The sequence below is a fragment of the Mastigoproctus giganteus genome, chromosome 11 (assembly GCF_048544385.1).
Source record: "Mastigoproctus giganteus isolate SK-2022 chromosome 11, ASM4854438v1, whole genome shotgun sequence".
NCBI lineage: Eukaryota > Metazoa > Arthropoda > Arachnida > Uropygi > Thelyphonidae > Mastigoproctus > Mastigoproctus giganteus.
The window spans coordinates 40,392,328-40,406,677 of record NC_143585.1 but is presented as its reverse complement, the minus strand read 5'-3'; the positions used below and the strand labels follow the sequence as shown (position 1 = coordinate 40,406,677).

The following is a 14,350-nucleotide window of genomic DNA, read 5'->3' as shown; positions in this document are numbered from 1 at the left end:
AGGTGTTATAAGTGCCAGAAATATGGACACTCCCAGGTAGCATGCCATGGCACTATGATTTGCCCAAACTGTGGTTCAACAGAACACACTGAAGCTGATTGTACTGTAACCTCCTTCACCTGTCACAATTGCAAAGGTAACCATCCGGCACATTCAAAAAATTTTGAAATGTGAAAAGTGGGGAAAGAAATACAAAAATACAAAACAAAGTAACATATCAGAAACCGAAAAAGCATATTATACAGTTTATGCCAAAACGCATGTATGCACAATCAACCCAACATTACAGTCCCTCCAAACATTTCTTTTGCAGATTGGGCCAGGTCTGTGCATAATGCTAAACCACAACCTGCCAAACAGAAGCAACTGGAACAAGGAATTAATACTCCAATTTCAGTTCCGCTCAACATGCCTGAAACTACAAAAAAAAAAAAAGCAGACAAAACAGTACCAACAGATCATGCTCAGACCAAGAAACAATTCCCTATACATATATTGGATGTTGACAACAAAACTAACCCAGAAGAAACTATATTAGAACTTCATGTAGAAGAATACATGGATACAGAGTGACTGGTTCCCCCCAAAAAAGACAGAAATAAAACAGATCGTTACAAACAAACTGCTCCAAAAAAAACAGACAGATTAAAACATAACTCCTAAAACCAAGTAATGCAGCACATACTTCGATAGAACTGCAGAGGCATACAAGCCAATACTGATGATATATATGACTGGATCAATAAGTACGATCTAGTGGGTGTTTGTCTGCAAGAAACTAATTTAACACCACAGGTAACTCTCTCAGTTAGAAACTTCACAATGTACTGCAAATCCGCACATGGAGGAGTAGAAATATTAGTTAAATCTGAAATCCCAGTTTGACATATCTCTCTACAGACTAACTTAGAATTGTTGCTGTGCGTATTGCACTTGGTATAACACTAACTCTTGTTTCAATATACCTCCCGCCAAACAGACTTTTCATGCTAAAAGAACTAGAAGATCTTATAGCACAATTGCCAACACCTTCTTTTTGGAGATTTAAATGCATGGATGAAAGAGGACATCTTGATTGAGACATTACTGAATCAACAGCAGTTAACCTTACTAAATATTGGCCATCACATTTATGTCCATCTACCCACAAGATCCACTTCAGCAATTGATCTGTCAATCTGTCCTCCCATTCTGTTCTCCAGTATGGAGTGGTCAACCTTATATGATCCACACAACAGCGATCATTTTCCAATTATATGTAAAATACAAACAAAACAATCCCACTGTCCAGATTATAGAGTAAAATGGAAATTCACAAAAGCAAATTGGACAGAATATTCAGTCTGTGTTTATTTTGATGATCAATTTATTAAATCTCAACCAATAGATGAAGTCACCAAGCACGTTACCATACAAATTTTGGCAGCAACTTCTGAGGCAATTCCTCAATCCTCTGCAAACCAAAAAAGACATGCAAAACACTGGTGGAATGAGGCCTGTAACAGTGCAAAATGAGAAAAAAATAAAGCTTGGAACCTATTTCGTAGGTTTCCTACAATAGCCAATCTCAATTTATATAAAAAACAAAAGGCAAGGGCACAACAAATCAGAAGACAAGCCAAAAGAGAATCTTAGATAAGATTTGCCAGTACCATCACGAAGGACACCAGCAGTCGGCTAATATAGAAGAAAATCGAACAATTAAATAATAAGTGCATTCCTTTTTCTGCTCCAATCTTGATTAAGAATGGATGAGAACTGTCTTCCCCAAAGGAAATGGGCGATTTCCTTGGAGAGACTTTCAGTCAGATATCATCAACATCTGCGTACGACAATTCTTTCCTGAAAATCAAAACCTCTGCAGAAAAATATAAAATAAATTTCAACACCACCCAATCCCTTCCTTATAATCAGCCATTCATCCTAGCTGAACTCCAAAAAGCTCTAAACAGAACAGCAAACAGTGCAGCAGGACCAGACGGAATCTATTATATAATGCTTAAACATCTAAATAATATAGCTTTAAGATTATTACTAGTTTTCTACAACCGGATATTTCTTGAATGTGTTTATCTTTCCTCATGGCATCATTCTGTAATTCTTGCCTTTCCAAAACTAGGAAAGGATCAATCACTTCCACAAAACTACCAACCAATTTGCCTAACAAGCTGTTTAAGTAAAACACTAGAAAAAATGATACATAGGAGATTAAAATGGATCCTAGAAAGTAAAATGCTGCTAAATATCAACCAGATCCTGCTTGGACCTTATGGTAAGAGCCAAAACTAACATTTGCAATGCATATGTTAAAAATGAACATATGGTAAGTCTAGATATTGAAAGGCATTCGATACTATATGGAGGTATGCCATTCTTCGAGAGCTGTATACTCTATGGTTGAGATGACACATAGCTCAATTCTGTCTGCACTGATCAGAAATTCATATCAGGCAGATATGAAGTTCTCTGAGCAGTGCAGATGGGCTGCAAGAGTAGCTCATGGTGTCTTGTCAATGATATACAGGAATTTTTCTAGCAGGGATAAGGAGGTGATTATTCCCTTGTATAAGGCAATGGTCAGGCTACACCTTGAGTACTGTATACAGGTCCGGAGGCCTCATTTCAAGAAGGATGTAGAGCTGCTGGAATGAGTACAGAGAAGGGCAACAAGATTAATGAATGGAACAAAGGGGTGCTCTTATGAAAAAAAGGCTTAAGTTTTGCAAATTACAGTGTCTGGAGACTAGGCACCAGCGAGGTAATCTGATAGAGGCGTATAAAGCCTTGAATGGTTTGAGCATGCTCAGTGCTGATGGGATTCTTCCTCTTGCTCAGCATAATCACCTGAGGGCATAAATTCAAATTGAGGAAAGACAGATGTAGGATAGATGTATGGAAGTTTGCCTTTAGCCAGTGGGTAGTTGGTTGGTGGAACAGACTTCCATCCATTGTTGTGGAAGTTGATAGCCTAAATACCTTAAATACCGAAATACCTTAAATAAATTTAAGGTATTTTGAACGAGCGAAGGGATGAAATGGAAGTGGTTTTCTTTTTTTTTCTTTTTTCTTTTTTGGCTGATGCTGCATAAGCTTGCTTTCTTGCATCATATGCCTCTACTAATGCTAATGCATCCAGAATTTTCTTAAGTGCAGTACCTTTCAAGTTCGTCACCAGAATGTACTTTCACAATATTTTGTTCAAGAAGAAGGGGAGCCCCAAAGGTCCATACTTATTCCTACCTTCTTTGCAATTAGGCTAAACACTATGACGCAGAATATTCCCAAAAACTTTTAGAAATATATATGTATGCCGACGATCTTGCTATATCATGCCATTAACAGCATAGAGAGACAGATACAACCTTCCATAAATAAGTTAGAGACATGGACTGTGCAAAATGGTTATCACCTGTCAAAGCAAAAGACAATTGCAGTTCATTTCTGTAAAAAGCGCAGATTACATCCAGAGCCTGAACTTAAATTAAAAAAACCAACAAATCCCTTTTTAGGTTTAATATTAGATACTAAACTCCATTTTGCCATGCAAATAACATCTCAGAACTCTCTGCTTGAAAAAAACGCAATATATTCAGAGTCATCTCTGCCATGGCATGTGGTGCAGATAGATACACTCTCTTGCATTTGTATCATTCGCTCATCAAGTCACGTCTAGATTATGGTTCAATAGTCTACAACTCAGTTAGGAAAACTGTACTTATAAGACTGAATACCATACAGCACAGTGCTCTTTGCACTGCTCTTGGGGCTTTTTGAACATCCCGGTCCAAAGTCTCTATATAGAGGCAAATGAACTGCTACTCTACCTCAGAAGGAAAAAGCCTATGCAGCCAGGCTTTTAAAATCATCAGAATCAACTGCTACTTTTCAATCCTGAAAGGATAACATTCTATAACAATAAACCCACTGAAAATAGACCAACTGCTATTAGACTACAAGAGTTGATGCATTGTTGGAATGTTCATTTTGAAAACACACTGAAAGAAACCAAAATACCTGATCTGCCTTGGTCCTCAAACCCATCTTACTGTGACACCTATTTCCAACAATGGGGGAAAAAGTCCCTGGAAAACTGTTACATCAAGCAACTGCACGAAGGACATGCTGCAACAATGCACAGAGCTGCTTAATATATACTGATGGTGCAAAATCAGGGGCTGCAGCAGTCTTTCCCTCATTTACAGTATCTGTATCTCTCCTGGCTAAATGTAGCAGTTATACTGCAGAACTTTATGCAATCCATCTAGCTATAGACAATATCAATATCTGTCTCAACACTAATATTTTAATATATACAGACTCCATGATTGCACTTTCCACAATAAGTAACAATTTCTCAACCCCACATCCCATAGTAAAATAAATCTGGTCTGGTCTAAATCATTTGAGGAATGATTGTTGGACCCCAGGTCATGCTGGCATCACAGATAACGAAACAGCAGACCAGGCAGCCAAACACCCAAAGAGCAGTGCACCTCCATCTTACCAAGTACCTTATATAGATTTCCTAAAACATATCCGACGTATCTGTAGGGACCAATGGTGAAATATTTGGAAAACACATGCGAACAATAAATTATTTGAAATTAAACATGAACCACAGATATGGAGCTCCAGCTTGAGTAAAAACAGGCATGAAGAAGTAATACTGGCAAGATTGCACATATCACATACAGCTGACCCACTTGTTTTTGTATTCATGGGCAATGACCCTCCTATATGCATGCATTGTTTCACAACTTACAGTTCAACATATTCTGTTAGACTGTTTGTATTATTCCCATATCAGAAATACTACCTTCCTCTCTCTGACACAAATGCAAGAACCTTTATCACTAACCCACCTATTGGGAAACAATGCCAATCTGGATGAGCTTTTCGCTTATCTCAAACAAATTAGACTTTATGAATATATATAATATCAAATAAGGCAAACGCTTGTACCAAATATTTCCAAATATTTCAATAGGCACATTTTGGCCTCAGTTGCCCTTGTGCCGCAAAACCTCTACATCACCACTACCAGTCGGACGAAACTACCAACTGAAGACCAGTGAAGAGATTGAAGCCATGACAGAGGGAGAGACATACAAATATCTGGGGATGATGGAGGCCCATGAGTTAGAACACAAGGGGATCAAGACCTGCCTTACTGAGAAATACCATCAGAGACTGAGAAGCCTGCTAAAATCAAATCTGAATGGCCACAACCATAAGCACTTATGCAGTCCCAGTACTAACATACTCCTTTGGGTCATAGGTTGGACCAACACCAAACTGGAGGAGATTGACTAGGATAATGATGAACACAAGGTGCCAACACCGCCTGAAGTCGGCCATCGAGGGACTGACCATAGCCCGTAAAGAGAGAAGGGGTAGAGTGACTGACCTCATTGAACTAAACCAGAAGGCAGTTAAGAACCTGCAGGATTACTTCTAGGAAAACACAGCACCACCAATCTACCAAGCCATAAGAAAGATAGATAGACAAACGGCATACCACACTCACACAGACAGAAAGATGGGCGAAGAAGTCACAGTCACTCCATGGCAGACATTACAATGACCTCCATTAAGACTACATAGATAAGATGGCTTCCAACGCTTGGTTGACGAATGGAAGGCTCTTCCTTGAGACCAAAGGATTTGTGCTTGTCATCCAAGACCAGGTAATCAACACCAGGAACTACAGGAAATACATCACCAAGGACCCCTGAGTAAAGATGACACATGTCGATCAATCCATCACATCACCACAGGATGCAGTTTGATCACCAAGACAGAGTACATTCACAGACACAACCAGGTGGCTAGGATAATACATCATAAGCTAGTGCAAAAATATCAGCTGGCCAAAGAAAGTTTACTCTATTATTACAAGTATGAGCCTCAGGCCATACTGGGACTATGCTATCATAACGGGCAAGATGATCTCACACGACAGACCAGACATAACCCTCATTGACAAGAAGGAAATGGCTATCAATCTGATCAACATAGCAGTGCCAACAACCTCCAGAAAACATACAAGGAACAGATCAGGAAGTGCTTCGACTAAGACAGGAAGTCAAAGATATGTGGCGTATGGAACAATTAATGACTATCCTGATCATCGTGTCAAACACTGGCATGCCAAATAGCACCAAAGAGCCTCCATAAGAACTTAGCAACAATAGGCCTTCCAGCAAACACTTAAATGGAACTCCAGGATGCTACAACCCTGAACACCTGTATGGTAGTAAGACAGTTCCTCGACCAACAATGATAATAATAGTAATCAGACACAATCAACCACACCATGCACTTGGTAACAGTACCTGTCACGGGGCAAAAAGGCGCCTCCGTAGCCAGGTGGGAAGGAGCAGCAGTGCGTAGCACACACTTCTTGATTAGACCGGGGTTCGAGCCTGTCACCACCAAATACGGAGGATGCGGAAAGGTCAGGGAATGACCACCGCATATTCCCGGAGCAATATGGCCTTAGTTGCTAATGCTCCTAAAAACCAAATAACAACAACAACAATGAGGCAAAAAAAATCCCATATAAAGTAGCAAAAGTTCTTTTATAATAATAATATATCGAGGAAAAAAAATTAGGCTACATTGTTTTTTTATTGCAGAGGTAGATAAATTTTTTGAGTGACTCTTTTAAAAGAGATTTCACTGATTTAGTAGTAGGGAAGGCCTTAGTTTAAAAAGTTACTTTCGTTTTGAACAGTGATTGAGTCGGTTCTTAAAGGTGAACAGTTGTCTATCACTCCAAGAGGAAGACTTTCCAAAAATGATAAAAGGCTAAAGACCAAAAAAAAGGTAAGCATGTTTCTCTTACTGAAATGAAATTGGCTTGCAATTTGTTTTATTCCAAATGTTGTTTACTTCATCGAGAAATAAATTTCTCAGCTAGTTGGTTTTATTTTGCTATACAATTTAATTGGCATAGATTTTACACAGTGAAGAATATAATTACTGTCACTATAATTTGTAAGTTTAATTCTCATTGGTGCTGATGTTAAAAAAATATTTCATTTGAATTTAGAGATGGATAAACCAGGTAGATACATAGTCAGTCCTCATAAAATTTTGGGACTGAATTTGTATCTTAAAATTGACGTACCGTATCATCCCGTGAGTTTTCACAACATGTTTGGTGACTTCTGGTGCATGAATCCCCCATTTGTCTGCAATCAGTCTGAATTAACAAATGCATTGTACTGCACATGGGTAGCAGTCACCCCCCCCCCCCGAGTAACTTATGAACTGTGTAGTACTTCACTCAGGTAGTGGTGAATGAAAAAGACCTGGGGTACTTGTGCTGTTATTTGGTTTTTAGGAGCATTAGCAACTAAGGCCATATTGCTCCAGGAATATGCGGTGGTTATTCCCTGACCTTTCCGCATCCACCGTATTTGTTAGTCATGGTCTTGAACCCCGGTCTAATCAAGAAGTGTGTGCTACGCATTGCTGCTCCTGCCCACCTGGCTACGGAGGCGCCGGGGTACTTGTGCAGTCAGACCTGAAATTCTCTGAGCAGTGCAGACATGATGCAAGGAGAGCTGATGGATATATAGAAACTTTGCTAGCAGGGATAAGGAGGTGATTATCTCTTTGTATAAGGCCACGGTTAGGCCTCATTATCAGTACTGTATACAGGTCTGGAACTTCATTTTAGAAAGGATGTACATCTGCTGGAACGAGTGCAAAAAAATGGGCAACGAGATTGGTGAAGGGAAAAAAAAGGTGCTCTTACATAGCAAGGCTTCAGTTCTGCAAATTGCAGCATCTCGAGACCAGGCACCTACAGGGAGATCTCGATTGAGGTGTTTAAAGTCTTGAATGGATTGAGTAAGCTGAATGTTAATGGTATTCTTTCACTAGCTGAGACTTCACACACGAGGGTGCATAAATTCAAGTTAAGGATGATTGCAGAATAGATGTGCGGAAGTTTGCCTTTGGCCAACATGTGGCTGATGGTTGGAACAGGCTTCCATCTTTGTTGTGGAAATGGATAGTTGAATAAATTCAAGGGAGAACTAGACAAATTCTTGGAGGGTATGCATGGGTTAACTGTTTTTTTTTTTTTGGCTAATGCTATATAAGCTTGTTTTCTTGTATCAGTTGCCATTACTACTACTACTAATAATAATTAACATTCACTGAATAGAAGGTGTATGTATTTTGTCACATTTTAAAATTGAGAGATTTACTGAGCACAAATTTCCATCATATTCTGCATAAATTAGGGAAAATTTCAACAGAAATCTGTGAAGTGTTACCAGCTTTCAGAGCAGATGCTGTGTGTGTCATTCAAAGAGTTTTCAATGGTTTTCAAAGTTTAAAGAAGGTTACCTTTCCATGAACTTCAAAAATCACTGATTCAATTAATTATATTTGTGACATGGTCAGGAATGATCGACATTTAACTATCCATGAAGCTGCCAGTAAAACTGGTGTTTCTTAAAGGATGTGTCAGCCAGTTTTAACACAAGATTTGGGAATGCAATGCATATCATGTAAGTTTGTGCCTTACATTCTTGCTGCTGATCACAGAGGATGGTGAATTCTTGCATATAGAGAGTGGTGAGTATAGTCTTGACCTCATCATTACTCTTGAATTAGATGATATCACAGGGCTTAAAATACATGAACCATTGGCAGCTGCTAGTGATCAAGCAGTCGTCAGTTGGATGCTAAAGAAAAATGTTGGAGTAGTTAAAGGTAAAGGTGAGTGTTTTAATTTCAGATGAGGGGACTTTGTTAGTTTAATGCTATATGGCATCTATTAATTGGACAGATCACAGAGTGAGTGCAAATACACTTGAATTTTGGAATACCTTTAAAGCAAAAATCACAGAAACCATGGATGCATATATACCATTAAGAAAGTATTGCAGAAGGAGGATACCAAAATGGATGAATGCAGAGTTGGCTGTTCAAATAGAGCAGAAAAGGATAGCATGGAGCAGAAAAGGATAGCATGGAGCAGAAAAGGATAGCATGGAATAGTTATGCAGCCAATGAAAATTACTGAAACCTATAACAGCTACAATTTGATTTGTAATAGCACCAAAGATAAGGTTAGAGAGGCCAAGGCTACATATAAGAAAAAATATTGGCCAAGAGAGCAAAGAATGGGGACAAGAAATTTTTTAAGGTATGAGAATGCAATAAAGAAAGCTAATCATATTGGACCCCCCTTGTGCACTGGGTGTGGGAAAGTCTTAGACAACCCAGCTGATGTTGCAGACGAATTGAACAGGTAATTTACTGAAGGGTCTTTACTGAAGAAAGACCCTTCGTGCTGAGAAGAGGCTGTATGAATGAGGCTCAGCCATATGAAATTAACAATTTGGAAATTACAGTGACTATTTATCAGAAAAACGTTTGAGTATAAAGGCAAGCAAGGCTTCTGGAGTTGATGGCATATATCCAGTAATTTTGAAGGAGGCCACCAGTGAGTGTGTTGAACCATTAAAGTTAATTATGAGAGTATCTTTGGACTGGGGAAGTGCCAACATATTGTCATATATAAAGGTGGTTCTAAGAGTGAAGTCTACAGACCAACAGTAATTACAGACTAATTAGTCTGACTTCAGTGTTAGGGAAAATCTTAGAGGCAATGATTAACAGTGTAATCCAGGGACATTTAGATAGAAATGGCATTCTGAAGAACACACAACATAGTTTTGTTGAGGAAAAATCATGTTTAACTAACCTGTTAAGCTATTTTGACACAATTACTCATAAGCTGGATGTAGGAAACAATTTCACCATACTTTATTTGTATTTTAACAAGACATTTGACTCACTCCCTCATGAGAGGTTACTGTTTAAGCTATAACATGCTGGAATTATTGGAAAGATTCTAAGATGGATTCTGGGTGGCTGCAAGACAGAAGGCAAAGGGTTGTGTTTAATGAATATTCCTCAGATTGGTGTAGTATCAGAAGTGGGGTCCCCAAGGAGCACTTCTTGGACCTCTGTTGTGTCTGATTTTCATAAACAACATCGTTGAAGGGATAGAAGGCATGATGTCAAAATTTGTAATCACCATAAAGATTGGTTGAGTTGTTAATTATCAGTGCCAAGCAGTGCTCCTTCAGGATGAGTTGAACAGGCTTCAAGAATGATCAGAAAAGTGGCAGCTAAATTTTAATGGTGCAAAATGCATGGTCTTATGTGAAATAGCAACCCCAAAATAAATTATACACATGATGGAGTTGAATTAAAAGCAGTAAAGCAAGAAAGGGATCTGGGAGTTACAATACAGACAGACAGGCAGGCAGAAAAGCCCATGGTTTGATGATTTATCGAACACTATCCTGTAGAGATAGGTCATAATCTCACTATATAAAGCAATTGTACGACTGCATTTGGAATACTGTGTCCAGGTGTGGAGATCTCATCTGAAAAGACATTGAGCTTCTTGTAAAGACAAAAAGATCGGCGAAAGGACGACTGTATGAGGAAAGAATCTGATTATATGGGCTACAGCGCTTAGCAACCAGCCCCTCAGATGGGTTAGTAAAATGAATGAAGGCAGAATTTTCATTTTTATAAAGAATTACAGAACTAGGGGATGTAAATTCCAAATTAAATGAGAATTGGTTTAGACTAGATTGTAGGAAGTTTTCTTTTAGCCAGCAAGTCGTTGATGTTGTAACAGGTTGCCTTTGGAGGTAGTGTAGAGGCTGATAGTTGGAATAAATTCAAAGGTCAGCTGGATAGGTACCTATGCAAGCAAATAATTTGTATTTTCTTATTCACCCCCCCCCTTTTTTTTTAACCCAGCCAGAATAGCAAAAGCTTGTAGCTTCTTTGCACTATATGGGTATTATTATTATAACAGGATCTTCATCAAAATGCTGCCTTTTGACTCAAACTTTTGTTTCTTCTGTTATTATTGGCGATGAATCTTAGTTGTATAGCTCTATCACTCCGAAACAAAGGTCCAGTCTCTAAATGGAAGACTCTGTCTTCTTTAAGGCCCAGAGCAATCATTATTTATTATGAATTTGTCATGCACGGCCAAACAGTGAATGGAAATACCATAAAATAGTTCTATAGTGATTGCATGATGCTCTTGGAGAAAACAGCCAGAAAAGTGGCCTTCAAGGAATCGATACTTGAAAAGTGACATCACCCCTGCACACTCAGTGATTTTTGTTCAACAGTTTCTTGGGGAGGATTCCATGACTGTAGTTCCTCCCTGGCTAATACTCACCAAATTTAGCTTGTGAGAATTTTTTTTTATAACCAACCTTACAGCTCCCTCGAAAGGTCAGAGATTTGCAAGGACCAAGGAAATTATTCAGAAAGAGACGCAAGAACTCTATAAGCAATTCCAAAAGAAGTATATCAGGGCTTCTTTGGAATTGCTAATAGTTCCTGTGTTTCTTTCTTTCTTCCAAAAGTTGTAGAATCATTGGAAGTAGTGTATGTACAATGTCAAAGAAACTACTTCAAAGGAGACCCATCCAAATAGCCAGTAAGCTTTATTATTTCGAAAATAATAGTTCAGTCCCTCCTTTAACATTTTGAACACATCTTGTAGCGCTTCAAGGGCATGATCATATAGATTATGATAATGAAGAAAACATTTCACTATACACAAAAGTTTTTATTTATAAAACCATATTAAAATATGGTCTTTGGACAGTTCTAGTACTTTGTTCACCTTCATCGATTAGTGTTTGCTGTTACTGTTAGGTTATAATTTAAAGGGTTAAATGTTTAATGTTTTTTTAATTATATTTTCTTAATATAATTTAAGTTTGTTGTTTTATGTCCATTTGTTAGTATTAAAAAATAACATTCTGTTTATACTCTAGGGCAGTGGCTTCTTTTTTTTAATAACAGCACCCCTAAGTAATTTATTTTATTTTGTGGCAACCCCACTCAATTTTCTTCCATTTACATCTAATTCTCTCTCTCTCTCTCTCTGTGTATATATATATATATATAATATTAAAAAATATGTTATACGATAGTTATTACAATATTATAGCTATAAACAAAATTACAATTCATAATACAAATTATATATACACGGTTATTGTTCTTTGGAGCATTAGCAACTAAGGCCATATTGCTCTGGGGATATGCGGAGGTCATTTCCTGACCTTTCCGCATCCTCCGTATTTGGGGGTCACGGGCTCAAACCCCGGTCTGATCAAGAAGCGTGTGCTACGCACTGTTGCTCCTGCCCACCTGGCTACGGAGGTGCCTCTATACACGGTATAATTTTATTCTTTATATAGAGGTACTAAATAAACATAAATTATAGATCACCACAAAATTAAAAAGATACCGTACATCTTTTTATAATGAAATAAATATATAAATTTAAAAAAATATATGTTTAAGTAACTTAAACATATTATGTGGCACCCCTGGAATGTTGTTGCGGCACCTCAGTTGAAAACCACTGCTCTAGGGTGATCACATATGGAGGAGTTCACACACACAAGAGAGAGAGAATGAATAAATACTATATAACAGAAGAGTTAACACAAGAAAATCACATACTTGGTAGTCACATAGGCCTAAACCACAGTCACTCAAGCATGTGTGTGTCTGTGCCCTCACAACATACACATGCTTTACTTCCACAGCACTAGATGGAAGTTTATTCCACAATCAGTGATTCTCTGGCTAGAAAGAAAATTTTTACACATCTACCATGCAATGATCCTCTTTTTTCAGTTTAAATTTCTTTCAATTTATTGGCATCATCTGAATAAGAGTAGAGGTGCCATTTTGCATTTAGTTTAACCAGTTCATTTAAAGCATTGAACACTTCCATGAGGTCTCCTTTCAAGTGTCTAGTGTCCAAATGCTGCAATTTTCTGAGTGTTGTAGTCTTCTTTGGTAAGAGTACCCTTTTTTGTCCCTTATGGCTATTCTCTGCACACCTTTTCCAACAGATCTTCATTTTTCCTAAAATTAGATTTCCAGACCTGTACGCAGTACTCATGGTATGGCCTAACCATTAACTTATGCAATGCAATAATTATCACATTTTCCCTGCTAGCAAATTCCTGTATATTATTGAGAAAACCCCTTGAGCTGTTCTAGCAACCTCTCTGCACATCTCAGAGAACATTATGTCAGACTGTATAATTACCCACCAGGTCCTTTCGTTCTTTACTACCTTGAGTGCAGTACCACTCATTTGGTATATTATTCTGGAATTAGCATTAGCAAAGGCACATGATGCAAGAAAGCAAGCTTATATAGCATCAGCCAAAACACACACACACACACACACACACACACACACACACACACACACACACACACACACACACACACACACACACACACACACACACACACTTATCATTTCACCCATCCACTTGCTCCAAATGTTTGTCTAGTTCTGCCTTGAATCTGTTTAAGCTATCAACTTCTACAACAGATGGAAGTTTGTTCCAGCAATCAACCATCCACTGCTAAAGGCAAACTTCCATACATCTAACCTACAACTGTCTTTCCTCAATTTGAATTTATGCCCTCTCAGGCAATTATTCTAAGAGCAAGAGGAAGAATCCCATCAGCATTGAGCATGCTCAAACCATTCAAGGGTTTATACACCTCAGTCAGATCACCTCGCAGGTGCATAGTATCCAGACACTGTAATTTGCAAAACTTAAGCCTTTCTTCGTAAGAGCAACCCTTTGTTTCATTCACTAATCTTGTTGTCCTTCTCTTTACTCGTTTCCACAGCTCTACATCCTTGGGGTTACTGCTTCCCATATACATTAGTTTAAATTTGTCAATGTTGTCAATGTGTCATTAATAACCCTGCTGACTTTCGAATCATCTGCAAACTTCGATATTAAGCCATCATCAATATTATTAAGAAATACAGAACACAACAATGGTCCACGAAGAACACTGTCCATTGATTACCACTCTGTCTTCTCCAACTCAACCATCCCTTTATCCATAGCAGCAATTTGCCTCCAATGCCACACTGCTCCAATTTGTGCAGCAGTCTTCCATGTGCAACAGTATTAAAAGCTTTTCTAAGATCCAAATATACGATATCAAAATTATTCTTTGCATCCAGTTCCTTTGTGACTGCATCATAGTATCCAATCAAATTGGTCAGGCAAGACTTCCCCTTAACAAAACCATGCTGTGTCCGAGCTATAACTGAAGTCTTGTCTATATGATCCTGCAGTGCTTCTTTAACCAGTGCCTCCATTAATTTTCCTGGAACAGAAGTTAAGCTCACAGATCTATAATTACTTGTGTCAGCCTTTGATCCTCCTTTGTGAATTGGGGTCACATTTGCACATCTCCAGTCTGTGGGTACCTCCCCTGAGTC

The 14,350-nt window shown here is 38.3% G+C and overlaps 1 protein-coding gene across 2 annotated transcripts in view; it reads left to right on the top strand.

Moving 5' to 3' along the window:
• The window catches only part of LOC150077938 (uncharacterized), a 635,130-nt gene that overhangs the window by 229,678 nt on the left and 391,102 nt on the right, over positions 1-14,350 (top strand). For both annotated transcript variants that reach the window (XM_090384667.1, XM_090384666.1), the window contains exon 6: positions 6,737-6,828. In XM_090384667.1, the coding sequence (XP_090240793.1) occupies positions 6,737-6,828 (92 nt within the window). The remainder of the gene's footprint in view (positions 1-6,736; positions 6,829-14,350) is intronic.